This window comes from Microcaecilia unicolor, chromosome 5 (genome assembly GCF_901765095.1).
Source record: "Microcaecilia unicolor chromosome 5, aMicUni1.1, whole genome shotgun sequence".
NCBI classification, from domain to species: Eukaryota; Metazoa; Chordata; class Amphibia; order Gymnophiona; family Siphonopidae; genus Microcaecilia; species Microcaecilia unicolor.
Genome location: NC_044035.1, coordinates 57846519 through 57874351, shown reverse-complemented (window position 1 = coordinate 57874351; position 27833 = coordinate 57846519). Strand labels below are relative to the sequence as shown.

Sequence of the window (27833 nt, the reverse complement as noted above, 5' to 3'; positions counted from 1 at the left end):
GATTTATTTACTGCCTTTTTGAAGGAATTCACTCAAGGCGGTGTACAGTAAGAATAGATCAAGCATGAGCAATAGACAATTACAGCAGTAAAAATATTCAAAATCAATACAAAGTATGGCATAGTATACTACTTACAATGTCAACACAATATGTAATAGAATATTATTCTATAACATGCATTAATTTTAGGAACACCCCTGTAATGCCCACGACTCTACCATTTTGATGCCCCCTTTTTCAGATCACCATAAATGCCAATTAGTGTCAATAATTGCTTGTTAAAAATCCAATTATTGGTGCTAATTAGCTCATTCAATTAAATTGCACGCACAAATTTTGGTGACTTTTACAGATCTCAGATCTCAAATGTACTTGGGTTCCAAAGGGGGCCATAGCTTGTCTCTCCGTTGAAGACTGTCACTGTGATGGAAATGCTGGTTTGGAAATAAAATGGGGAAGACAGACAGAGAAAAAAATCTGGAGGGATCATTACTACTGTGATATTAAGATCAAACAAGGTTGACAAAAGTGCTAAAGTGTCACTGACATAAAATAAGGATTATACACCACTATTAAAGAAAAGTTTTAAAATTGTACCAATGTGACTTCCTCAAAACGAAAAGATCACAAACTCTACAGTCAAACCAGTGTTACACTCAATTTCAACAGTTGTTTCTGGGGGAGTGGGGGAGGAAGGGAACAACTCAAGAATCTCTTGGCACCGGTTCACTTTCTTCTTACCTTCTCAGTACAGTCAATGTCACATGTTATCCCATGAATAACTAAGTCCAGTTCTGGGCGATATCGAGCTTTGTAGTCAGTAAACTGTACCTTTCCTTTGTCTGGCCAATTTGGTGGAACACTCTGGTTTGTCACCCATGGAGCCTGAAATGGTGGATAAAGGAGAAAAAATGACTTGACACAACTCAGGAAAGAAAGTGGCATGTCTGACAGGAAAATTAATATTATATACACATATAGATACACACACACACATCATAGAGAAAAATAAACAATCCCATGCGGACGTAGTTACAAATTCCCGAGTGGCGTAGAGTGGGTAAAAGTGAATTGATTTTTTACTCTTTCAAAAAGTTCAAAGACAAGAGGACACTCAATGAAGTTATATGGAAATACTTTTAAAACAAATAGGAAGAAATATTTTTTCATGTGACCAATAGTTAAGCTCTGGAACTTGTTGCCAGAGGGTGTGGTAACAGCGGTTAGCATATCTGAGTTTAAAAAAGGTTTGAACAAGTTTTCGGAGGAAAAGTCCATAGTCTGCTATTGAGATAGACATGAGGAAGCCACTGCTTGCCCTGTGACTGGTAGCCTAGAATGTTACTACAGTTTGGATTTCTGCCAGCTACTTGTGACCCGGATTGGTCACTGTTGGAAACAGGATACTGGGCTAGATGGACTGTTGGTCTGACCCAGTATGGCGATTCTTATGGTCTTAATGAAAGAACACACTTGATATTACAAAGATAGATATGCAATAGCCTTTCTAATGCAATGGCTGCCAGAGGACTATGTTCGTGAGGAGCTTACTAAACTAAAGGTGGATAAATCGATGGGGCCAGATGGCAAACATCCAAGGGTACTGAGGGAACTTAGGGAAGTTCTAGTGGCTCCACTGACTGACCTTTCAATGCCTTCTCTAGAGTCAAAGTGGTCTCAGAGGATTGGAGAAGAGCAGATATGGTCCCTCTCCACAAAAACAGAAGTAAGGAAAAGGTTGGGAACTACAGGCCAGTAAGTCTGACTTCTGGAATAAGTAAATTAATAGAAACACTTTTTAAAGCAAAGAATCGTGGCATAGGAGGGGGGGGGTGGGGTGGTCTGCCCCGGGTGCACGCCGCTGGGGGGGGGGGGGGTGTCGGCTCCGCTGGTTCCCTGCTCTCTGCCCCGGAACAAGTTACTTCCTGTTCCGGGGTAGAGAGAGCAGGGAACCAGTGGAGCCGACGCAGCTCCCAGCGACGTGCACTCGGGGCGAATCGGCCCTCCCGCCCGTCCCTCGCTTTCTATGGCAGTAAGAATCCGCTCTGGGGAGGGGGGGTGCACGCTGGAGGGGGGAGGGTGCGCGCACCGAGGGGGGTGCGTCTTGCTGCACCCAGGGGGGGTGCGCAGCGGCGACCCGCCCGGGGTGTCAGCCGCCCTCACTACGGCACTGCAAAGAATAGTAAAGTTTTTTGAATCCAATGGCTTACAGGATCAAAGGCAACATGATTTCACTAGATGCAGGTCTTTTCAGGTATATGCAATTAATTTCTTTGATTGGGTCACCAGAGAGTTGGATCGATGGACAGTACTAGACATTGTGGATTTAGATTTTAGCAAAGCCTCTAATGTAGTTCCGCATAGATGACTAATAAATAAACCAAGTGCCCTCGGTGTGGGCCCTAAAGTGATTGACTGGTTTAGGACCTGATTGAGTGGAAGGCAACAGAGAGTAGTGATAAATGGAGCTCATTCTGAGGAAAAGGATGTTACCAGCAAGGTTTGGTTTTTGGGCTGGTTCTTTTTAACATTTTTGTAAGCGATATTGCTGAAGGGATGTCTGATAAGGTTTGCCTCTTTGCGGATGATATCAAAGTCTGCAATAAGGTAGACACCTCTGATGGTGTGGAAAACATGAGGAAGGACTTAGCAAAGCTAGAGGAATGGTCTGGAATTTGGCAGCTTAGATTTAATGCTCAAAAATGCAGGGTCATGCATTTGGGCTACAAAAGCCCAAGGGAATGGTACAGTTTAGGGGGGTGAAGAAGTTTTGTGCACGAAAGAGGAGCAGGACTTAGGTATGATCATATGTGATGATCTTAAGGTGGCCAAACAGAAAAGGCGACGGCAAAAGTTAGAAGGATGCTTGGTGCATAGGGAGAGGAATGGCCAGTGGGAAAAAGGAGGTGATGATGCCCCTGTATAAGACTCTAATGAGACCTCATTTAGAATATTGTGTACAATTCTGGTGACTGCACCTTCAAAAAGATATAAACAGAATGGAGCCAGTCCAGAAGGTGGCTACTAAAATGGTCTATGGTCTTTGTCATAAAGTGTATGGGGACAGACTTAAAGATCTCAATATGTATTCTTTGGAAGAAAGGTGGAAGAGGAGAGATATGACAGAGACATTTAAATACCTATGCGGCATAAATGCACAGGGGACGAGCCTCTTTCATTGAAAGGAAGCTCTGGAATGAGGGAACATAGGATGAAGGTGAAAGGGGATAGACAGAAGTAACCTGAGGAAATATTTTTCATGGAAAGGGTGGTGAATTTGTGGAATGGCCTCCCAGTGGAAGTGGTGGAGACAAAAATAGTATCTGAATTCAATAGAGCTTGGGACAAGTACATAGGATTTCTAAGGAATTGATAGGGAGAATAGATGGCCTGGATGGGCAGACTGGATAGGCCATATGGTCTTTGTTTCTATGTAAAGATTTTAAATAACTGTGCTTTACAGCATCTTAAATATAAGCCAAATAACCGGGATCCTTATGCTGCTAGTAGGATCATATTTGTAACTTTCAATCATGGACATTTTTTTTCCATTTTCTTTTTATAACTAGAAGTTTCATAACAGTGATGCTACTGAATTTGGATTATCTCTCTATATAAAAAGCAACACCAACGTTCTATGAAGCCTCCAGCCGGAAGTGTGAAGGGGGCGAGATATCCGGTTTCCCTATGAGTGTCTGCCCCGCCTTCTCTGTAACACAGTCAGTGAAGGAAAACAGCAGAGCACGAAATCAAATCGCTGGCTCTGTAACAGTGAAGGACTCAGAGGGGGGAGGGGAGAGAGGCCAGAGGGCAGGGACACACACACTCCCACATGCACACAGAAGAAAACATTGCTAGCCCCCCCCCCCCCCCCCCCCCCCCCCCCCCCCGTTTCATTTGCATCAGAAACAGGGCTTTTTTACTAGTAGGTAATAATGCTTTGTTCTTTTTCTCTCTGTACCATCTCATTTCCCACCTCATTCTCCACATTGATGTACTCATCCACTCTCTCCACAGCAACAATGTTGGTCTCAAGTTCTGAAGTCATTCTCACCAGCCAGTTCAAGGTCTGGGTTATCTGTCAGAACCAGAAAAGAAATGTGTTTGTGATTAGCTTTTTTTCACAGTGCATACAAGTTGATGAAATCAGTGACGCTGCAGTAAGTTTAACTCTGCTCTACTATACGGCTGGGGGCAGCAGAACACTCTTTGGGCTTTTGGTTGGGGGGGGGGGGGGTGGATGAACAAACCAAACTCTGTCTCTGACCCTGCTCCCCAAGCATCCTAGTTGCTAATGCTGTATGGGATAAAAAAGATGCTATTTACCATGAGTCCAGTGACCTGCCCCATTCTGCTACCTATGGTAATTGCCTCCAGATGCCTGGGTTTGCATATTCCAGTTCATGTGGGAGGAGCTTTGAGGTGCAGGACCAGCCTATTTACCAGAGGGAGAGGAAGAGGGATGTGGTTTCCTGCTCTCAGCCCAGTGGGCCAGGAGACGTTATTGACATCTGCATGGGCTGAGAAGTACACAGTTCGGTATATCAATCTCAGTCATAGGAGAGGAGATCCATATCTGAAGAGTGACAGAACTGTAGGTGTTCAGGGAGAGTATGAGTCCCGCTCATGCTGTGCCCGTCTCTGCCCATCCATATGCACACTGTGTAAGGTTTTTTACATTTACACACATTCTCCTGGACTCTATATATGGCGCCCATATTTTGGCATCCAAATTTGGGAGCACTTCCTAGATGTGTGCACAACTTAATTGGCTAACGAGCTGTTAATCGATAATTGGATGCTAACAACCAATATTGATGTTAATTGGCACCAATTAGTACGCTGTTCTATAAAGCTGGTGCTTAAATTTCATAGTGCGCAACCCAAAGGCAGCATGGCCATGGGAGGGGCATAGATGGGTCCATCGGCATTCCAAAAAGTTGCGTGCAATGTTATAGATTAATGGTTCTCCATGCCCAACTTGGGTGCTGGGATTTACACCAGGTTTCAGCAGGCATAAGTCAAACTGGCACTAAGCACTATTCGATAAAGGGCACGCACTCTTTATAGAACAGCGCTTCATGCCAATCTTTTTTGTTGCCCATTTTTCAGCACCAGTTATAGAATTTCCCCCATTAGGAGGTGAACTCTATAAATCACGTCTAAAAATTGGCACTGAAAAAAAATTGCTGAAGCGCTATTCTACAAAAAGTACGTAAAGTTAGGCATGGTTTATAGAATAGTACAAGCACAGGGGTCGTGTGTAAATTTAGGTGCATCCATGTGCACCAATGAAAATATGATGCAAATGTCCCCACCTACATTTATGCGTGGAACCCCCTTATTCTATAATTGCACATGTAACTGGAATCCTCCACCTGGAAACACCCATGAGCCTCCCATTTCCATGCCTCCTTTTCCGGTATGCATGTAAAATTTAGGCACAGATCACGCACCTAAATTTATGCACGTACATGTTTATTGATTTCAATTAGTGCCAATAACTGCTTATTAAAAAGCCAATTATTGGCACTAATTGGCTTGCTATTCAATTAATTTGTGTGCCAATTTTTGTTGACTTTTATAGAATCAGAAAGTATGCGCACACATACTTGCAGGTAGTCTAGTCATTTACACATATAGGACTAGATTCTATATAGCACGCCTAAAAGTTGGCGCTGAAATTAAAAACGCCTAAGTGTATTCTATACAGTACGCTTTAATTTAATCGTGCTTGATAGAATATGTCTAAATTTACGCACGGTTTATAGAATACACTGAGTGCCCGTCCACGCAACTAAATTTAGTCATGGCCATTTATGCCACATTTTACTTGGTGTGAATGCGGACGCTTAAATTACACGTGGAGCAAGTGTATTCTTCTATAACAATGAGCATTGATTTTAGAAATGCCCATGACCCATCCATTCTCCGAGGACAAGCAGGCTGCTTGTTCTCACGACTGGGTGATGTCCGCGGCAGCCCCCACCAACCGGAAAAAAGCTTCGCGGGACGGTCGGCACGCAGGGCACGCCCACCGCGCATGCGCGGCCGTCTTCCCGCCCGTGCGCGACCGCTCCCGCCAGTTCCTTTTTTTCCGCGCCTGGAGAGAGTCGTGCCTTGCCGCTCTCTCTACTTCAGCCGCCGGATTCTTGCGATCGCGTATACGCGGATCGCGCTTCGTTAATTTAATTTCCTTTTATTATCTTTTCTTTTTACAAAAAAAAAAAAAAAAAAAAAAGACTGCGCGTGTGGAGCACGCGCTCCCCTTTTCCCTCGCTTCCAGCGGGGACGCTACGTTGCGGCTTAGTGGTCGCTCGGTCGTTTATTTTTTCGTGGTGTGATTTTAGCCACCATTGACGACTTTGACTTCGCCGACGCGATTTTTCCGTCGATGTCCTCGAAGGTCCCGAGTGGATTTAAAAAGTGTGGTCGCTGCGGCCGGCCGATCTCGCAGACCGACACCCACGCTTGGTGCCTCCAGTGCCTCGGGCCGGAGCACAATCTCAAGTCGTGTGCTTTGTGTCTCGGTCTCCGGAAACGGACTCAGGTTGCGAGGCAAGTTCTGCGGGACCGTCTTTTTGGAACTTGCGCCGGCCCCTCGACGTCGACCTCGACGGCATCGGTATCGAAGGCCGGTTCTTCGGTACCGGTATCGATGCCCGAGACATCGGCACCGATGGCAGCGACCCCAGGAGAACAGGTCCCGTCGGCCCGCCGGTCCGCCGGTGAGAGTGGGGTTGAGAGGCCGCGTGGGCAGTCGGCCCCGGTCACTCCCTCAGCTCGTGAGCCACGGGACCGAACCCTGTCTGACCCGGTGCCTCGAGACCGAGGGGGATCGACCTCCTCCTCCTCCATGCCCTCCGGCGCCGGTGACGTGCATCGAAAGAAGGACAAAAAGCGTCGTCACCGGACGCCCTCGGTGCATCCTGAAGAGGAGTCGACGCCGAAGCGTCATCGTCGAGAGGAGAGGTCCCCGTCGGTTGTGGAGGTACCGACGCGTCGGGGTTCCGGCACCTCGGTGCCGTCTCCTGGCTCCCAGCAGCTTCCGGCACCGACACCCTTACCGGCCCCACCGCCTTTCCCGGCAGCGGGCCTGGACGAGTGCCTCAGAGCCATCCTTCCGGGGATCCTGGAAGGGCTGATGCGCCAGGCTGTGCCGGCGCCGGGGGTGCTTGCGCCCTCGGCGCCGATGACTGTGGCGCCGGCGAGCTCTAGCCCGGCGCCGGAGCTGTCGACACCGCCGCCGCTTGCAGTGCCGGTCTCGACTGCTACGCAGGTGGAGTCCCCGTCGACGTCGATGGAGGGAGCTCCGTCCCCGCCGGCGCGGGAGTCCACCGCTCGACGACACCGAGACCTCGGTGCCTCGACGTCGAGCCGGGCCCGGTACAGGACTCAGCTACATGAGCTAATGTCCGATACCGAGGATGAGGACTCGTGGGGGGAAGAGGAGGACCCTAGATATTTCTCCTCAGAGGAGTCTACGGGCCTTCCCTCGGACCCCACGCCTTCACCGGAGAGGAAGCTCTCACCTCCTGAGAGCCTCTCCTTTGCCTCCTTTGTGCGGGATATGTCGATCACCATTCCCTTCCCCGTGGTCTCTGTGGAAGAGCCGAGGGCCGAGATGCTCGAGGTCCTCGACTATCCATCACCACCTAGAGAGTCCTCCACGGTGCCGCTGCACAATGTCCTGAAGGAGACGCTGCTCCGGAACTGGGTGAGACCGTTAACTAACCCCACCATTCCCAAGAAAGCAGAGTCCCAGTACAGGATCCACTCCGACCCAGAGCTCATGCGGCCCCAATTGCCCCATGACTCAGCGGTCGTGGATTCTGCTCTCAAGAGGGCACGGAGTTCGAGGGATACCGCCTCGGCGCCCCCGGGGCGGGAGTCTCGCACTCTGGACTCGTTTGGGAGGAAGGCCTACCAATCCTCCATGCTCGTGACCCGCATCCAGTCATACCTGCTCTATATGAGCATCCACATGCGGACCAATGTGCAACAGCTGGCGGACCTGGTCGAGAAGCTCCCGCCGGAGCAGTCCAGGCCTTATCAGGAGGTGGTCAGGCAGCTGAAGGCATGCAGAAAGTTCCTGTCCAGGGGTATTTTTGACACCTGTGACGTGGCATCTCGTGCTGCGGCCCAAGGTATAGTGATGCGCAGGCTCTCATGGCTGCGCGCCTCTGACCTGGACAACCGCACCCAGCAGAGACTGGCCGACGTCCCTTGCCGGGGGGATAACATTTTCGGTGAGAAGGTCGAGCAGATGGTGGACCAACTGCATCAGCGGGAAACCGCTCTCGACAAGCTCTCCCACCGGGCGCCTTCAGCATCCGCCCCCACTGGTGGGCGTTTTTCCCGGGCACGGCAGGCTGCACCCTATTCTTTTGCAAAGCGTAGGTACAACCAGCCGGCCCGAAGGCCTCGTCAGGCACAGGGACAGCCCCAGCGCGCTCGTTCCCGTCAACAGCGTGCGCCTAAGCAGCCCCCTGCGCCTCCACAGCAAAAGCCGGGGACGGGCTTTTGACTGGATCCACGGGAACATAGCCGCCCTACAAGTGTCCGTACCGGACGATCTGCCGGTCGGAGGGAGGTTAAAATTTTTTCACCAAAGGTGGCCTCTCATAACCTCCGACCAGTGGGTTCTCCAAATAGTGCGGTGCGGATACGCCCTGAATTTGGCCTCCCTGCCTCCAAATTGTCCTCCGGGAGCTCAGTCTTTCAGCTCCCATCACAAGCAGGTACTTGCAGAGGAACTCTCCGCCCTTCTCAGCGCCAATGCGGTCGAGCCCGTACCACCCGGGCAGGAAGGGCAGGGATTCTATTCCAGGTACTTCCTTGTGGAAAAGAAAACAGGGGGGATGCGTCCCATCCTAGACCTGAGAGGCCTGAACAAATTCCTGGTCAAAGAAAAGTTCAGGATGCTTTCCTTGGGCACCCTTCTGCCAATGATTCAGAAAAACGATTGGCTATGTTCCCTGGATTTAAAGGACGCATATACTCACATACCGATACTGCCAGCTCACAGACAGTATCTCAGATTCCGCCTGGGCGCACGCCACTTTCAGTATTGTGTGCTGCCATTTGGGCTCGCCTCTGCCCCACGAGTGTTTACCAAGTGCCTCGTGGTGGTAGCGGCCTACCTACGCAAGCTGGGAGTGCACGTGTTCCCATATCTCGACGATTGGCTGGTCAAGAACACCTCGGAGGCAGGAGCCCTCCGGTCCATGCAGTGCACTATTCAACTTCTGGAGCTGCTGGGGTTTGTGATAAATTACCCAAAGTCCCATCTCCAACCGTCCCAGTCTTTGGAATTCATAGGAGCGCTGCTGAATACCCAGACGGCTCGGGCCTTTCTTCCCGAAGCGAGGGCCGCCAATCTCCTGGCCCTGGCTTCGCAGACCAGAGCGTCCCAGCAGATCACAGCTCGGCAGACGTTGAGACTTCTGGGTCATATGGCCTCCACAGTTCATGTGACTCCCATGGCTCGTCTTCACATGAGATCTGCTCAATGGACCCTAGCTTCCCAGTGGTTCCAAGCCACCGGGAATCTAGAAGATGTCATCCGCCTCTCCACCAGCTGCCGCACTTCACTGCTCTGGTGGACCATTCGGACCAATTTGACACTGGGACGTCCATTTCAAATTCCACAGCCCACGAAAGTGCTGATGACGGATGCCTCTCGCCTGGGGTGGGGAGCTCATGTCGATGGGCTGCACACCCAGGGTATGTGGTCCCTCCAGGAAAAGGATCTGCAGATCAACCTCCTGGAGCTCCGAGCGATCTGGAACGCACTGAAGGCTTTCAGAGATCGGCTGTCCTACCAAATTATCCAAATTCGGACAGACAATCAGGTTGCAATGTTTTACGTCAACAAGCAGGGGGGCACCGGATCTCGCCCCCTGTGTCAGGAAGCCGTCGGGATGTGGCGCTGGGCATGCCAGCACAGCATGCTTCTCCAAGCCACATACCTGGCAGGCGTAAACAACAGTCTGGCCGACAGACTGAGCAGAGTCATGCAACCGCACGAGTGGTCGCTCCATTCCAGAGTGGTACGCAAGATCTTCCGAGAGTGGGGCACCCCCTCGGTGGATCTTTTCGCCTCTCAGACCAACCACAAGCTGCCTCTGTTCTGTTCCAGACTTCAGACACACGGCAGGCTAGCGTCAGATGCCTTTCTCCTTCATTGGGGGACCGGCCTCCTGTATGCTTATCCTCCCATACCTTTGGTGGGGAAGACCTTACTGAAGCTCAAGCAAGACCGCGGCACCATGATTCTGATAGCGCCCTTTTGGCCCCGTCAGATCTGGTTCCCTCTTCTTCTGGAGTTGTCCTCCGAAGAACCGTGGAGATTGGAGTGTTTTCCGACTCTCATTTCGCAGAACGACGGAGCGTTGCTGCACCCCAACCTTCAATCCCTGGCTCTCACGGCCTGGATGTTGAGGGCGTAGACTTCGCTGCGTTGGGTCTGTCTGAGGGTGTCTCCCGGGTCTTGCTTGCCTCTAGGAAGGATTCCACTAAGAAGAGTTACTTTTTCAAGTGGAGGAGGTTTGTCGTTTGGTGTGAGAGCAAGGCCCTAGAACCTCGTTCTTGTCCTGCACAAAACCTGCTTGAATACCTTCTGCACTTATCGGAGTCTGGCCTCAAGACCAACTCAGTAAGGAATCACCTTAGTGCGATTAGTGCTTACCATTATCGTGTGGAAGGTAAAGCCATCTCTGGAGAGCCTTTAGTCGTTCGATTCATGAGAGGTTTGCTTTTGTCAAAGCCCCCTATCAAGCCTCCTACTGTGTCGTGGGATCTCAACGTCGTCCTCACCCAGCTGATGAAACCTCCGTTTGAGCCACTGAATACCTGCCATCTGAAGTACTTGACCTGGAAGGTCATTTTCTTGGTGGCAGTTACTTCAGCTCGTAGGGTCAGTGAGCTTCAAGCCCTAGTAGCTCATGCTCCATATACCAAATTTCATCACAACAGAGTAGTGCTCTGCACTCACCCAAAGTTCCTGCCGAAGGTGGTGTCGGAGTTCCATCTTAACCAGTCAATTGTCTTGCCAACATTCTTCCCCAGGCCGCATACCCGCCCTGCTGAACGTCAGTTGCACACATTGGACTGCAAGAGAGCATTGGCCTTCTACTTGGAGCGGACACAGCCCCACAGACAGTCCGCCCAATTGTTTATTTCTTTCGACCCTAACAGGCTAGGGGTCGCTGTCGGGAAACGCACCATCTCCAATTGGCTAGCAGATTGCATTTCCTTCACTTACGCCCAGGCTGGGCTGGCTCTTGAGGGTCATGTCACGGCTCATAGTGTTAGAGCCATGGCAGCGTCAGTGGCCCACTTGAAGTCAGCCACTATTGAAGAGATTTGCAAGGCTGCGACGTGGTCATCTGTCCACACATTCACATCACATTACTGCCTCCAGCAGGATACCCGACGCGACAGTCGGTTCGGGCAGTCGGTGCTGCAGAATCTGTTTGGGGTGTAAATCCAACTCCACCCTCCAGGACCCGAATTTATTCTGGTCAGGCTGCACTCTCAGTTAGTTGTTCTTCGTAGGTCAATTTCTGTTGTACCCTCGCCGTTGCGAGCTTCAATTGACCTGGGTTCTTGTTTTGAGTGAGCCTGAGAGCTAGGGATACCCCAGTCGTGAGAACAAGCAGCCTGCTTGTCCTCGGAGAAAGGGTATGATACATACCTGTAGCAGTTGTTCTCCGAGGACAGCAGGCTGATTGTTCTCACCTACCCTCCCTCCTCCCCTTTGGAGTTGTGTGTTTCATCTTTTGTTAGTTATTCAACTGGCGGGAGCGGTCGCGCACGGGCGGGAAGACGGCCGCGCATGCGCGGTGGGCGTGCCCTGCGTGCCGACCGTCCTGCGAAGCTTTTTTCCGGTTGGTGGGGGCTGCCGCGGACGTCACCCAGTCGTGAGAACAATCAGCCTGCTGTCCTCGGAGAACAACTGCTACAGGTATGTATCATACCCTTTCCATACTGATGACCACACCCCCTTTTTAACTATGCGATTTAGAATTTAGGTGCATCACATTATAGAATACACTTAGACAGCTGTGAGCATAAATGCTAATTATTGCCAATCAGTGCCAATTGCTTGTCTATTTGCAGCACTGATTGGTTTAACTAATTAAGTTATGCACCCAAATACAGAATACAACTGTATTTGCGCACGCAACTTAAGTCGCACTATGTAGAATCCAGGGGATACACCATATAAACGTTTAGCGCCTTAATCATAGAATTACCCCATACTGTTGTATATAAAAGACTGCACGAGACAAGCCAAAGGGTAAAAGTGGACATCAAGTATCAAAATGCAGGACAACTGGGCAGATTCAAAGAGTCTCAAACTATCTGCCTGAATTCTTCTGTTTTCATCATGGCACTTACACTTAGAGCAGAGGAAATGGATAGCCCAACAATTCCACTGTTCAGAGACCCTTTGCCTAGCACAGCAAAAAGAGCTGCGAAAAACACAGTGCAGTTTCCAACAAACTCCAGGCGAATTGCAAGCCACCTGTAGAAGAAAGAATACAGTGGATTGAATTTTCAAGGCTACACTGCCGATGTTATGGGGAGGGGTAATTTTCAAGGGGATTTCTTTAAGTAAATGTTTAATCACGGAAAATAACCTTTGGAAATTGCCCTCTCCTCACATTCTCCATGGGGAAAAGGACAGCCTTTCCTCATGGGGAACAGGGGTGGCACTAGGGGAAGGGTTAAGGTGAGAAGAATGAAGTGCACATGGGGATTTTGTTCCCAAATCCCTGCATCTGCTGTACCCTGTGCAGTCTGCACCTGGAAATCCAGAGGGAGTTTCCTTTTTGAAAGACATTGCATCCACCTGCAAAGAATGTAAAATTTGGCTTCCAAGCATCAGACATGCAAAAAAAAAAAAAAAAAAGTCACAAAAGAAATTTTTTGGAACACTCCAGGAAGTGACAAGGGCTTAACAAAGATCTGGGTTTTTAAAGGATTATAAGCCATAAAACGTTACTGTGATTTACCCAGTGTTGGCCCCTTTAAACGATGTCCCAGAAGCATCAGGCCACAGCTTGGCGGCCTGATGCTCCTGTACAGTCAAATAACCTCAGCCTTTAGCTCAGGTTATTTTACAGGCTATATCACAGCTTGTGGTGTGTGCTCAGTGCACACCACAAGCTGTGGTACAATATATACATAGTAATGAGTTAGTTACATAACATACATCTGCGTGTTTTGCATCTCATTACTATTTACTGCTGTGTTAAGGCACTGCACCCAGTGTTAGAGCTCTTTAAGTTGTGTTAAGGAGCAAATAATGCAGGTTAGTGCCCTAATGCAGCTTAATAACTTTCCCCTTAAGTCTTTTAATCTAAAATTGGAGCAAATTATTGCCAGACAAGAGGATATTGCAGTAAAAGGATCCCTAGCCAAAACTGCTTCTTATCAATTAGTCATCTGGGCAAATTCACTTCAGGGCCACCAAGAGACTGGGCCAGGCCCGGGACAAGGCCGCCCCCGGGCCCCCCCCCCCCTCCACCAGGCCCTCTCTCCACCCTCTGGCCCTCTGCACAGATCTTAAGCGCCGCCTCACCTTCAAAAGCGCAGCAAGCAGCGGCAGACCACTCCTTCCTTCCGTGTCCCGCCCTCGCGGGTTCCATCAGGCGAGGACGGGACACGGAAGGAAGGAGTGGTCTGCCGCTGCTTGCTGCGCTTTCGAAGGTGAGGCGCTTAAATTCAATGCCAGGGAGCGACGGAGGGCGGGCAGGCCAGACTGCGGCGGCAGCGCCGGCCCCCCCCCCCCCCGGAGGCCCGGGCCCGGGGAATTTTGGCCCCCTGTCCCCCCCTCTCGGCGGCCCTGATTCACTTGAAAATTGTCACTTAGGGCCAGATTCAGTAAATGGCACTGAAAGTTAGGCGTCAGGAAAAATCTATGCTATGTTATTCTATGAAGGCCTTTGGGATGAGCACTCTGTATAGAATAGCACCTAGCGGGGATTCCTACACCCAACTTCGGAAGCGAGGACTTACGCTTGTTGAAACCTGGTATAAATCCTGGCATGCAAGTTGGTGTGGATCCCCGGTATTCTATGATACTGCATCTAGGGGTCCTTTTACAAAGGAGCGGGAGGCTCTATACGTGTGCAGCATGCACCAAAATGAGACCACCACCAGGTTAGTGCACCCCCCCCCCCCCCGGCGTTAATTGCAGACTTGGCGCATGCCCATCCCACAGGGACAAATTATTTTTTTAATTTCCTAACACGCGCAGCATTTCTGGCATTATTCAGCAGTTGGTATGCGCTGACCGGTCACCACATGTGTAGCGCGTGAGCCCTTGCCGCTAGATCAATGGGTGGCGTTAAGGGCTCAGGCTGTAAATAGGCACACACTGGTTTCAATTTAACCACAGGCCCTTTTCCTGTCCCATTGGGGAAAAAAGCCAGATGCGGTAAAAACTGGCCTGGCACGCGCCAGAAACACACGCCCACACTACCGCAGGGCACTTTTTGCCTCAGCTTCGTAAAAGGACCCCCTAAATTTTGTGAACGTCCCTGATCCACCCGTGGCACAACCCCTTTTCAACTGCATGTGAGACGTTCTAGGTGTCCAGTCCAGTGCTCTGGAATAACATGCAGCCAGATCTGCGTGCAAATCGTAATTAGTGGCAATTAAGTGCTTAACTCCAATACTTAAATCATTACAGCTGATTAACTAATTATTTTGTGCAGGGATCTAGGATCTGTGCCCAAATTTGGGCAACCTTTTTATAATCCAGGGGTCAGAGGTTAATTTTCAAACTTCCCACTGTGTTGCAAAGCAGGGCCATACTGAGCAATGTAGTTGCACAGGGCACAAGGGAGGTGGGGTGCCAAAATTGCTCCCCTTCAGTTGTTTCCTCTTTTTGGCCACAGCAAAGTGGGCAGGGCAGGAATGCCAGGGGGCGGATCACACAGGGCACAATTTCAGCTTGCTGTTGTTCTGTTGCAAAGTCCCTGGGCACATCTTTCCTGTGCTCTTTGCCCATATTGATAACTTTCACCTAACAGAGAGCATCTAGATGACAGATACTGCTCTAATCTTGTGTTCCTTTGTTTCTTGGTTACTTTCCAATGGCACTCAACCACCCTACCTGTTGGAGACAATCCAGGAGTAGACACTTTTCTGATTGATGTCGATAGTTTTCTCGTTGTACTGAAGGAATCTCTCCTGGTGACCATAGGCACGAATCACAGACAATCCAGACACTGTCTCTCCAAAGTGTGAATAGATTGGAGACCTTGTCACAGAATCCAGACGTCTCAGTTGACGGGAAGTGGCAACATAAAAACGCTAGAAATTATAGTAGAATATTCTGTCAGAAAGGCGATCATCCTACTGAAGGACGGGCCAAAAGTTCAGTTAGTGTAACCAGCACAAAATGTTATTCTGTTGTTTAATCATTTCCATGAAGGATTTGTAACAATGTGAATACCTCTTTATGCGATGTACTTTAGCATGTCATACTCTGCGTTGTTCCTGTTTTGATGATGATTGTACCAATGTCAGTGTATGCCATGTGTCAATTAGATGTGGCCTGCTTATTATTTGTACTGATTTTAATATCCATACATGTGAGCTATTTATTGCACACTCCGTTCTGACACTATTTACCAGTGTTATCCTTTCCTCTGAGATTGCTCTTGTTTTTGTGATTTATCTGGCTTACTACCATTTAACATACTGTAGTCGGCTTTGCATGAATCTCTATTAAAAAGGTGGTCAATAGAGGGAAGGGATGTGATATACTGCTTTTGCATGGCACAATTAAAGCAGACACTGGAATCTTAAAGAAATATTAAGTCCTTCTGATATCAACATCGGTTTGAGGAAGTTTATAGAATTTGGACAACATAAGAAATGTAATCATTGTCATATTTGTGAAACTACCATGAAATTAGACAAATATTTCACAGATCCAGTTTCCTCCCAGAAATTTATATTAAGACATAGTACAGCATGTGACACCAGTTTCATTTTCTATTCAATGTAAAAACTACGCTCGACCACCTAAATTTTCGGAAAGCACTAAAGACAGTCCTGTTCAGAAGAGCATACCCCACCGACCCAACATAAAAATACTAGGTCACATGCGACACAATGTAATCAAAGACCATAACGGACATTATCTGACTCTTCTTCCCCCTCTCCCTCTCTAACTTCCCCCCAACCACACCTACCATACATGTAGCTACCTTACATGTACCTCATTCTACTATAATATCACTTTGTATTCATTCATACCATGTATTTGTTCAGACCGTAATCGGCTAACGCTGTTAACGGTTATATGTAAGCCACATTGAGCCTGCAGAAGGTGGGAAAATGTAGGATACAAATGTAACAAATAATAATAATCATTTGCCCGTATGCTAAAATCTGCATCGGACAGACCACTCGTCCTTTTAAAATTCACATGACAGAACACAAGACTTGTTATAAAAGGAATGCAGACAAGCTCCCATTGTGGAGTATTGCCTTGAATTCCAATATATATTCTCTGATTTACGTTGCTGTATTTTAGATCATGTGCCTGCTAATGTTCAGGACCGCTCCAAACTCTTGTTACAGTATGAACAAAAATGGATCTTTAAATTAAAGACAGAAGAACCACAAGGCTTAAATGTAAGGATTGATTGGGGTTCTTTTTTCTGATTGGTCTACTGCTTTTCTGGACATGACATCACAAATTTGGTTTCTTCAAGAACTGGAAGGCGTTGAGTTCCCATGTTGGAACCAAATGATGCTAAGAAGTCAATAGCGTGAATAACCTGCTGACAAGTACTATTGTTTTTAGACAATTAAAGCAGTTTATATATTATATGCAGGTACCTTTTCTGTCCCTAAAGGGCTCATAATCTGTTTGTTTTTTGTACCCAGGGCAATGGAGGGTTAAGTGACTTACTCAGAGTCACAAGGAGCTGCAATAGGAATTGAACCCAGTTTTCCTAGTTTGAAGGTCACTGCATTAGCCATTAGATTACTCCTCCACTTCATAATATCATTCTCTCTCTCTCTCTCTCTCTCTCTCTCTCTCTCTAATTTACACTAATTTACATGAAAAATACATTGACAAGAAAATACATGACTAATAGGTGCCCCCGCCTTTCCCATGCATTTAGAACTGGTGGATCATCTGATTCCATAGGAGCCAGCTCTGTGGGTACTTGAGCACCCACAATATGTGTCCAGCGAAAGGTAATTTCTGTTGGGTTTAGTACCCCCAATATTTTTGAAAAGTTGACTCCTATGCCTGATTCCCACACTGAAGTCAGCAATCCCAGTTTCCCAAAGGTCATCCATCAGAATGCCCTCTGATTTATTAGGGATTTATAATCAGTATTATTTGCTTTATGATTCCTATACTTACATATTATTTATTTATTATCTTATTCTGAATACTTTATTCTCTATTAATATCTTTTTATATACATATAAATGTCGAATAGAATATACATTTGTTATTAAACAGAAGTATTAACGATTATTTCAGGAATGGGTTTTAGGAATGTGTCTAATAATCCAACAGTGAACAATTTGAAACGTAAATATTAGCTAGAATGAGCTGAAAGAGAAAACCTGCAACAGTGATCATAAACCTACAGATAACTTCTCTGAACTGCAAGTAATCTCAGCAGCAGGAGTCAGGTTATATTAGTCTAGGGCCCTTGAGCAGTGCCGTAATGAGGGTGCCTGACACCCGGGGCGGGTCGCCGCTGCGCACCCCCCCCGGGTGCAGGGCACGGCACACCCCCCCTCCGGAGCGCACCCCCCCGAAACGCACCCTTACCTTGCAGCGGGGGTAGGCGGGAGGGCCGATCCGCCCCCAGTGCACGTCACTGGGAGCTGCGTCAGCTCTGCTGCTTCCCTGCTTTCTCTGCCCCGGAACAGGAAGTAACCTGTTCCGGGGCAGAAAGAGCAGGGAACCAGCAAGCCCCCCCCCCCCCAGCGGCGTGCACCCGGGGCGGACCGCCCCACCGCCCCCAGTGCCCTTGAGAATTCAGCAGTAAGGGATGCCTGTTGGAATTCCCAGTGCCTCTGCTTTAAACCAATGGAATAATACTTCTGCTCTGACCTCAGTAGTCGGCAGGCAGACTATGAGAGGAGAGGTGCAAGTCCTCTAGTTGAAGAACAAAATATTACTGCTCAGGCTATGAATTTTTTAAACTAGGGATCCAAAAAGGGCTGGGGAGGAGGGAAACCCCGCAACAAGATCTGCCTTTTTAATAATTATCCTGGGCTTGGCACCTAAATTTAAGCCCCTTAATTCACAAAGGGTCCCTTTTACTAAGGAGCAGGAGGGCTAATGCATGGGTAGTACGCACCAAATCAGCACTAACGCTGGGCTAATGCATGCACCCGGCAGCAACTCTGAGTTTGGTGCACGCCGAATCCCATGGTAGAAAATAATTTTCTATTTTCTACCATGGGGGAGGGGGGGTTCCCAGCAATAATCAGCAGTTGGCGCGTGCTGCATGGTTGCCGCACGGGTAGCGCGTGAGCCCTTACCACTAGGTCAATGGGTGGCGGTAAGAGCTCTTAGGCCATAAATAGGTGCGCGCTACTTTTAATTTCGCTGCATGCTCATTTCCTGGCCCCTTAATAAAAGCCTTTTTTCCCAGAAGGTAAAAGATGGCCCAGCGTGCGCCCAAAACACAATCCCACACTACCCAGTGGCATACCAAGGGGGGGGGGGTGGTGGGGGCAGTCCATCCCGGGTGCACGCCGCTGGGGGGTGCCGCACACCGGTCAGCTTCGTGCGTTTCTATGCTCCCTCTGCCCCGGAATTAAATTTAGTCATGTGGACGGGCGCTCGGTGTATTCTGTAAACCATGTAGAAATTTCGGCACCAATTTTTTAGGCTTCATATATAAAATCTATGAGACTGATGCTGTGAACCAAATTCAATTACATGGTACAAGCCCAGAATGACCTACCTGGACAAAATAGTACAAAATAGCCAGGGGAACAATGATAACAACAAAGATGGGAGTAGCCACGGAGATCATAACTAAGGTGCTGATTACATTCAGAAAGCAGCCCAACCAACTGCGGAATGACACGGGGATGGTCTCATCAATTGTAATGATGTCCTGTCAAAGCAAACCAAAAAGAGAAAGAAGAGAGTAAGATAGGCAGAGACTTTAGTGTGCCATGGACAGTATGTCATTGTACAGTTTTGGTGGTCAAAATTCCAACACACAAAAAGCTAGATTTAGTACATGGCACGCAAATTTGGGTGCCGGGAAAAATCAGCCCTCAACACTATTCTACAAAAGGCACTCTGGGATTAGCGCCCTTTATAGAATAGCATGTAGCACCAATTCCCGTGACTAAAATAAAGCGCCAGGGCTTACGCCTGCTAAAACCAGGTGCAAAATCCTGGCACACAAGTTGGGAATGTGTCCTTCCAATTCTGTAACACTGCGCATAACGTTTGGGAATGACCATGATTCGATCATGCCCCTCCCGTGGCCATGTCCCCTTTTGGGTTGTGAATGAGAGAATTTATGTGCAGCTCTTTATAGAATCGCACATAAGCAGTTGTGGGTACAACTACAATTAGTGCAAATTAATGCCAATAATTGATTGTTGAGTAGGTGATCCACCAGAATGAAAGAACAGAGATCCCATGAAAAACATAAACAGTCAAGAAAAGTGTGAAATGGACTTAGGCCATCCAAAGACTGATGAAGACAGCTTAGACCATTTCCCACTCTTCTTGTCAATAATTGTTAGCAGCCCATTATTGAGAGGTAATGGCTCATTAACTAATTTAGTTGTGCAAGCACATCAGAATCTGTCCAAATTTGGATCCCCCCACCCCAATTTTCATAGATTTGTTTTCTGTTCGTTTCACACGTTTGTGTTATTACAAAAAGTGCCATAATTTAAGCATAGGGATGATGCACACTAAGCTTGAATTCTATAATGACTATTCTGCATGGAACTGCCATTATAGAATGGTTTCGGAAGTCTGCAGTTTCGTGACTAACTTTAGGGGTGAACACTTACGCCATGTCAAAGGCTGGTGTAAGTGCTCGCTCCCAGTAATCTATAATATGCACACTTAACTCCTAGGCACACCTCTGACCTACTCATGTCCCTCCTACACCTGACCCCCCCCCCCCTCCCCAAGAAGTTGGTTGTGATAGACTTTGCACATGCAACTTCTAGAACAGTAATTAAGGGCAGTCAGGTGCACAATTGCTAACTGGTGTCATGTAAAATCAATTTAAGAGAGTAATTAGCTGTTAACTCCAATTAAAGGAAAGGGGATGAGATATTGGTATACTGCTTTCCTGTGGTTACAATCAAGTGGTTTATTGTCTAGCACTTTTGATACAGTTGACCATTGTATTTTACTAAGTTTGATGGATCATTTTGGCATCTGTGGCATAGTCCTGCAATGATTCAATGGTTTTCTGAAATCTAGGCAATATTAAGTAAAGCAGACTGGTCTTATGTCTCCACCTTGGTCCTGTGTTTGTGGTGTTCCCCAGGGCTCCCCTCTTTCCCCCATTCTGTTCACTTTAATGATGGCTCCATTAGGTAGTTTACTGGGTATCTGGCGAGTTGCCACCAGACAGTTCCCATCCACCAATTTCCCCCGAGAAATTTCCCTCCTAGGACCTATTCCCGCCTGTCCAATTCCCACCTAAGGAGGACAATTCCCTCCTAGGATTTTTCTGCCCCGGACATCTCCCTCATTTCTGTGTCTGAACTCCCATAAGTACTGGTGCTGCGTTGTGCATGTCGTGGCATCACGGTCTCTTTCAGACACTGACAGGCAGGATCTGGCGGTGCTGAAGCTGGAAGGTCTGTCTAAATTCGGGAGTGAATTAGCATGTGTTGGGGAGCTGAATCGGGTTGCCGAGGGTAATTTTCTGGGATTGGGGGGAAGGAGAAAAAGCCTAGAGCAGAAAATAATATGCACGGGGGGGGGGGGGGGGGGGGGAGGGGTAGTAATGGAACGTGAATGTCAGGACTGAAGGCCATGTTGCAACTGTGCAAATCTCAGGTGGTCTATCAATGTGCAGGGAAAGTGCTGCAGAGTGGAATAAATTATTTTAAAACTAGTAAAAAAGGCTCGTTTCTGACACAAATGAAACAAGCGCTAGCAAGGTTTTCCTCGGAGTGTGTATGTTTGAGAGAGTGTGTGTGTGTGTGTGAGAGAGAGAGTGAATGTGCTTGTGTGTGTGTGTGTGTGAGAGAGAGAGTGAGTCTGGGTGCGAGTGTGTCTGTGAGAGAGAGAGAGTGTGTGTGTGAGAATGAGAGTGTGTGCAAGTGCGTATGCGAGACAGTGTGAGAGAGTATGTTTCACACAGATACAGTGTGCGCAAGAGAGAGAGAGTGTGTATGAGACACAGACTCTCTGTGAGACTGAGTGTATGAGACCAAGAGAGTGTGTGAGTGACTGTGTGATACATAAAGAGTGAATGTGATACAGTGTGAGACATAGAGTGTGTGAGAGAGAGAAAGACATTGACTGTGTGAGAGAGAGAGAGAGAGAGAGAGAGAGAGAGAGAGAGAGTGTGTGTGACAGAGATACCTCCCCCCCCTCTCTGGTGTCAGCCCCCCCTCCCCCTCTCTGGTGTCTGAGTGTTACTGTGCAGGACGCTGAGCTGTGGCTGTGCTTCAAGGAACTTCACTATAAACAATACAACTTACCCGTTACCACTATGAAAATCTTAGGTATAACTATTGACCAGTATCTGTCATTTGAACCTCAGATGTCTAAGGTGATATCCAGTGTTTTTAATACATTATGGAGGCTGAAGCGATTGAGACCTTTCTTTCCTAATCCAATCTTCTGTTCTTTGATCCAAACACTAGTACTAAGTTTGACTATTGTAATGATGTTTACTCAGGTTTAAACTACTCTTTAGTAAAAAAGCGTCAATCATGCAGAACACTGCTGCCTTTCTTCATTATACCAAAGCAACTCCTCTCCTGGCTAAATTACATTGGCTTTCAATAAATTGTTGGATTACCTTTAAACGTCGTGTACTTGTTTATCAAATTTTGTATGGTTTAGTACCTTGCTACATGCAAAACCTGATAGAACAGCCTTTATGAAATGATTTTTTGTTGTTGTTATATTTGTACCCCGCGCTTTCCCACTCATGGCAGGCTCAATATGGCTTATGTGGGGCAACGCCCAGAGTCACAAGGAGCTGCCTGTGCCTAAAGTGGGAATTGAACTAAGTTCCTCAGAACCAAGGTCCACCACCCAAACCACTAGGCCACTGCTTCCCTCATCTGGGGACTATCTCATCCTTCATTGCCCAAGTTGTAAAAAGTATTCATAATGCAGGCTTTACCTATCAAGGTACGAAGATATGGAATTCTCTGTCTAATTCATTAAGATTGTCTAAATTATTGTCTCCTTCCAATGTTTCAATGTTTGTGTTCCATTGTTACATTCCTTAACGACACCTCGATTGTCTCGCATAACTCTGCACAATGTAATCCATAACCAATTTGTAACAAATTGTATTTCCATCATTCATTTCATATTGTAAGCCACACTGAGCCCGCAAAAAGGTGGGAAAATGTGGGATCCAAATGCAATAAATAAATAAAAAGATACGTTACTGATTACCTCTTATTTCGTAAGCTGTTGAAAGCATGCTCGGAACCCTGTTTTTGTTATTCAATAGTAATGAAGTTTGTGTATTGTATTATTTACTACATATGCTATTACTAATTATATTGTACTTTTTGCAAATGTTTATTGTTAGTCACATTGAGCCTGAACTTGTATGGAACAATGCGAGATATAAATGTCATACACAAATAAATATACAGGTACTTATTTTTGTACCTGGGGCAATGAAGGGTTAAGTGACTTGCCTAGAGTCACACAAAGCTGTAGTGGGGTTTGAATCCGGTTCTCCTGGTTCTCAGGCCACTGCACTAGCTGTCAGGCTACTCCTGTACTCAATTATTAAATTACATTGCGTTCAAAGCCGACCTTATTCTATAAATTGAGCATGCAAAGTTACAGGCTAGGCATAAATTTGGGTGTACAAGACTTTAGAAGTAGGGGGTACATTTGCATTCATTGTAGGCTAATAGTCATTGCATTTATTTTCTTCCTTAATGAACCAAATGAACACTGACGAATGCACATCCACTACTCCAGTTTGTAAAACAATTGACCCTCTTTTGCCATATTTGCTGATGCTGGCATTAGAAAAGACTTCTCACTTCCAGCCCAGTTTTACTACGCAAGAGAGTTGCTCTTTAGGAATTTTTATTCATATGGGCTCACCTTGGCAAACCTGTTTATGATGCGTCCAGATGGAGTTGTATCAAAGAAATGCATGGGGACATGCAAGATATTGCGGAGCAACTGTACGTGTAGCAACCGTGAGGCTTGGATCGTACCAGCCGCAAAAAGAAATGTTCCCAGGAAGACGAATATAGCTAGCAACATAAACACTTCTGTTAATCCAGTCATCTTGTTTTACTAAAGTACTTACAATCCTTCCTAGTTAATACAGACAGAAATCCCTACACAAACCTCAAACAAAAAGGCAGAGCCCAGGCAAGGATACTGACCAGCTTATTTTTGAAAGAGAAAGATGCCCATATTTTGACCCAAATTGGGAGATGGACGCCTTTCTCTCATGGGCGCCCAAATCGATATAATTGAAAGACGACTTTGGGCGCCTCCAACTGCAGTCTGTCGCGGGAACGAACAAAGCTGACGGGGGGGGGGGGGGTGTCAGAGGCGTGGTGAAGGCGGGACTGGGGCGTGTTTATCGGCCGAGGAGAGCTGGGCGCCCTCGGCCGATAATGGAAAAAAGAAGGGCAGCAGTAGCGAGAATTTGGGCCGCTTTTTTTGGACCCTTTTTTTCACGAACAAGTCCCCAAAAAGTGCCCCAACTGCCCAGATGACCACTGGAGGGAATCGGGGATGACCTCCCCTGACTCCCCCAGTGGTCACTAACCCCCTCCCACAAAAAAAAAGAACTTTAAAAACTTATTTTTGCCAGCCTGTATGCCAGCCTCAAATGTCATACCCAGCTCCATCACAGCAGTATGCAGGTCCCTGGAGCAGTTGTTAGTGGGTGCAGTGGACTTCAGGCAGGTGGACCCAGGCTCACCCCCCCCCCTACCTGTTACACTTGTGCTGGTAAATGGGAGCCCTCCAAACCACCCCCAAAACCCACTGTACCCACATCTAGGTGCCCCCCTTCACCCATAAGTGCTATGCTAATGGTGTAGAGTTGTGGTCAGTGGGTTTGGGGGGGGGATTTGGGGGGCTCAGCACCCAAGGTAAGGGAGCTATGGACTTGGGAGGTATTTTAATTTTTTTGTAACTTTTTACAAGTCCCCCCCTAGGGTGCCCGGTTGGTGTCCTGGCATGTGAGGGGGACCAGTGTACTACGAATCCTGGCCCCTCCCACGACCAAATGCCTTGGAGTTGTTCGTTTTTGAGCTGGGCGGCTTCAGTTTCCATTATCACTGAAAACCGATACCGCCCAGCTCAAATCCGCCCAAATCCGATGCATTTGCCCGGCACCAACTTTATTATCGAAACAAAAGATGGACGCCCATCTTTTTCGAAAATACGGTCTGTCCCGGCCCCTTCGCGGACCCGTCCTCGGAGATAGTCGCCCACGGAGATGGGCGTCCGCGTTCGATTATGCCCCTCTGAGTGCCCTAATTGAATTTTTAGCCATGTGCCCCCCTTCAATTAACTTTTAGATCCTTAGCTTACCCCTCATAAGATTTTGTGGTTAATTAAACTCAAAAACAGTGAACATTCCAATACCACCTCTCCCAGAATAATCCTGTAAAAATGCAGATTTGGATATTTACCCTCCCCCTCCCCTTTTACAAAGCTGTGCTGGTGGTTGCTGGTGCGGTAATGCCAACACAGCCCATTCATGGCTTTGTAAAAAGGAAGGGGGGTAAATATTCAACTTTTCTTTTTATGTATGTATAATGAGAGCAATTTTCAAAAGTCATTTCCTGAGTAAGGGGTGATGCAGAGTCTCCGCTGGGTTCATGCCATGTGAACACAGGGGCGTATCTGCGTGGGGCCTCAGGGGCCTGGGCCCCCGCAGATTTTGCCCTGGACCCCCCTACCGCCATCAACCCTCCCCCGCTGCCGTTGCTTACTTTTGCTGGCGGGGGACCCCAACCCCCGCCAGCCGAGGTCCGCTTCCACCTGCCGCTGCCTTAAAAACTACTTCTTCAGCCGGCGGGGGACCCCAAACCCCCGCCAGCTGCCCCGAGGTATTAAAAATTCATCTTCGGCCTCCGTGGCCGTGCTGCTGTTGATAGGAGCTGTTGAATCCACTTCGGAGTCTGACGTCGCAGCACGTACAACGTACAACGACGTCAGACTCCGAAGTGGATTCAACAGCTCCTATCAACAGCAGCACGGCCACGGAGGCCGAAGATGAATTTTAAACACCTCGGGGCGGCTGGCGGGGGTTTGGGGTCCCCCGCCGGCTGAAGAAGTAGTTTTTAAGGCAGCGGCAGGTGGAAGCGGACCTCGGCTGGCGGGGGTTGGGGCCCCCCGCCAGCAAAGGTAAGCAACGGCAGCGGGGGAGGGTTGGCGGCAGGAGGGGGGTGGAGAGAGTCATTGGTGGCTGTGGGGGCTCTGACAATGGCGGAGGGGGGGTCGGTGGCGGCGGGGGGGGGCTAAAATGTGCCCCCTCCCTCTGGCTCTGGTCCCCCCTACCGCCGGAGTCCAGATACGCCCCTGTGTGAACAGCTGGACCACACTCCATTTAGGGATGTAGTTATCAACATCAGCTATGTTAAGACATGCTATTCTAACACTAACTCATGCTATTTTACGCAACGAGACCTATCTACTAATAACTAGAGTTAACAGTAAAATAACTCATCTTGATCAGTAGCCCACATTGATAACTTCCCTCTTAGGCTCTTAACAAGCTGAAAATAGTTCACAAAGGGCTTCTTTTATAAAGCCAGGCTAGCGATTCCTGCGTGGCAAATGAGAGGAAGCCCATTCAGTCCCTATGGGCTTCCTCTCATTTGCTGCGCCGGGAATCGCTAGTGCTGATTAGTAAAAGGGGCCCAAATTGAGGGGTCTAACTTAGGGGTGTAGTTATCAACATGGGCTACCTTGAGGACATGTTACTTTACTGTTAACTGCAATTAATAGTAATTAGGTCTCATAAAATAACACAAGTTAATAGTAGTCCACATTGATAACTTCACTCGTATTCTATTCTATTCTGAGTCGTGTATACCGACCATTGTTCAATAAAGGATTCACAAATAAAGAGGCTCTCAAATATCAGAGGAATTACAGTACAGACAGTACATAATTACAACAAAGTAACCAAATTGTTTACTAAAAGAATAGCCCCTCAATATTCAGCGCTATTTAACTGGCCAAAATGACTGCTGACCGGTTAAATAGCGCTTAATCAGCTATTGGCCGATATTCAGTGGGGGATAACTGGCTATCCCCCCGCTGAATATCCCTGGCTAGTGGCCAGCAGAGAGCCGGTTATATCGCCCAATGTAACCGGCTACCCACCTATTTTTAAAGCCATATTTGGCTGCAAGAAAAGGTGGGATATCGTTGGCTGACTTAGTCGGGTATCTTTAAACCAGCCAAAAATAAAAATGGATATTCAATGCTGGTCACCAGAAACGGCCCAGCATTGAATATCAGAGCTCAGTGCTGACCATGGGAGTTAGCCGGTCTTATTCCAGCAGTCTGAATATCGGCCCCTAGGTTTTTAAACCCTTTCTAAAGGATAAATAGGATAATAAACCTTTCAATGATGTGGGTAATTCATTCCAAATCTGTACTCCATAAAAAGGAAAAGAATCCTTATAAATTGGCTTTAACCTAACATTCTTTAAAAGCAGGATGGCCCTTCTTATAGAAGAAGGGATCTCAAGCAGTTCTGTGTCAATGGCTTGTTGACTTTGTGTGGCTGTCAGGATTAATTGTTTTGCTTTGTTTTAACTGCAGCTGCTCTTTGCCACACCTCATAAATCACCATCCCAGGCAACTGCCTAGTCTTGCTTAATGGTTAAAAGTCAGCCCTGTCAAAAAGATTTTTTACTATATTTCAAAGTTGATCAAGTCCCTCCAGCTCAGGCGCAGTATCCTCATCTTTATGATGCAAAGTTATCCTGCTTGGTTTTTACACTAGTCCTCTGCGTTATGGTTTTATATTATGAAACACATGAAAAGCCATTCTATGATTGGGTGAGTGCAGTGACATGCGCCATGTGCAAGTAAGTGATTTATGGTTTATTGGGTTAATATACTGTCTTTCCAGGGCAGAACAAGGTGGTTTACAATCAAATAAAAACGAAAAACAAAAGATAGGAAAGAGAGGGATAGAGAGATGTAAAACTATCATTACAAAGGTCATAAAGGAAGCACCCAAGTTACATAAAGATTGAAGGCATTGATTATAGAGGTGTCAGTCCCAAGCGATTACTCAGTGAATCGCGTGGAGAGATGTAACAGCCTCAAGTACCATGAAAATGTGTCAGAAAGATACAACAATATTTCCCACCATTTTGGGTGCTACAGGCTTGGTGAAAAAGAACTTCAAGTGCACCTGGATAAGTTGCCTTTACATGTTTCATTTTATGAAAGCCAGAAGGAAGCTCTCTTTGGCGCAATGCAAGTACTACGGCGAGCGTTAGCAGTAAATTTGAGAGATCATACTCCACATACCCTGGCTTAGGAGTGAGGTTCATTCCTGTCATGGTACGCACAAAACTAACCCATTTGGAGAAATTGCCCTGAGACAAACCATAAGGATCCTATCAG

General features: G+C 47.5%; 2 protein-coding genes across 2 annotated transcripts in view; both read right to left on the bottom strand.

Annotated features, from left to right (window-relative positions):
- Positions 1-27833, bottom strand: part of ALDH18A1 (aldehyde dehydrogenase 18 family member A1) — a 948333-nt gene that overhangs the window by 737538 nt on the left and 182962 nt on the right. The window lies entirely within an intron of this gene.
- Positions 1-27833, bottom strand: part of ABCC2 (ATP binding cassette subfamily C member 2) — a 143184-nt gene that overhangs the window by 7851 nt on the left and 107500 nt on the right. The window contains exons 23-28 of the mRNA XM_030202930.1: positions 23316-23470; positions 18976-19131; positions 15132-15331; positions 12407-12533; positions 3978-4079; positions 743-886 (exon numbers count right to left, since the gene is read on the bottom strand). Coding sequence (XP_030058790.1) covers positions 743-886; positions 3978-4079; positions 12407-12533; positions 15132-15331; positions 18976-19131; positions 23316-23470 — 884 coding nt within the window. The remainder of the gene's footprint in view (positions 1-742; positions 887-3977; positions 4080-12406; positions 12534-15131; positions 15332-18975; positions 19132-23315; positions 23471-27833) is intronic.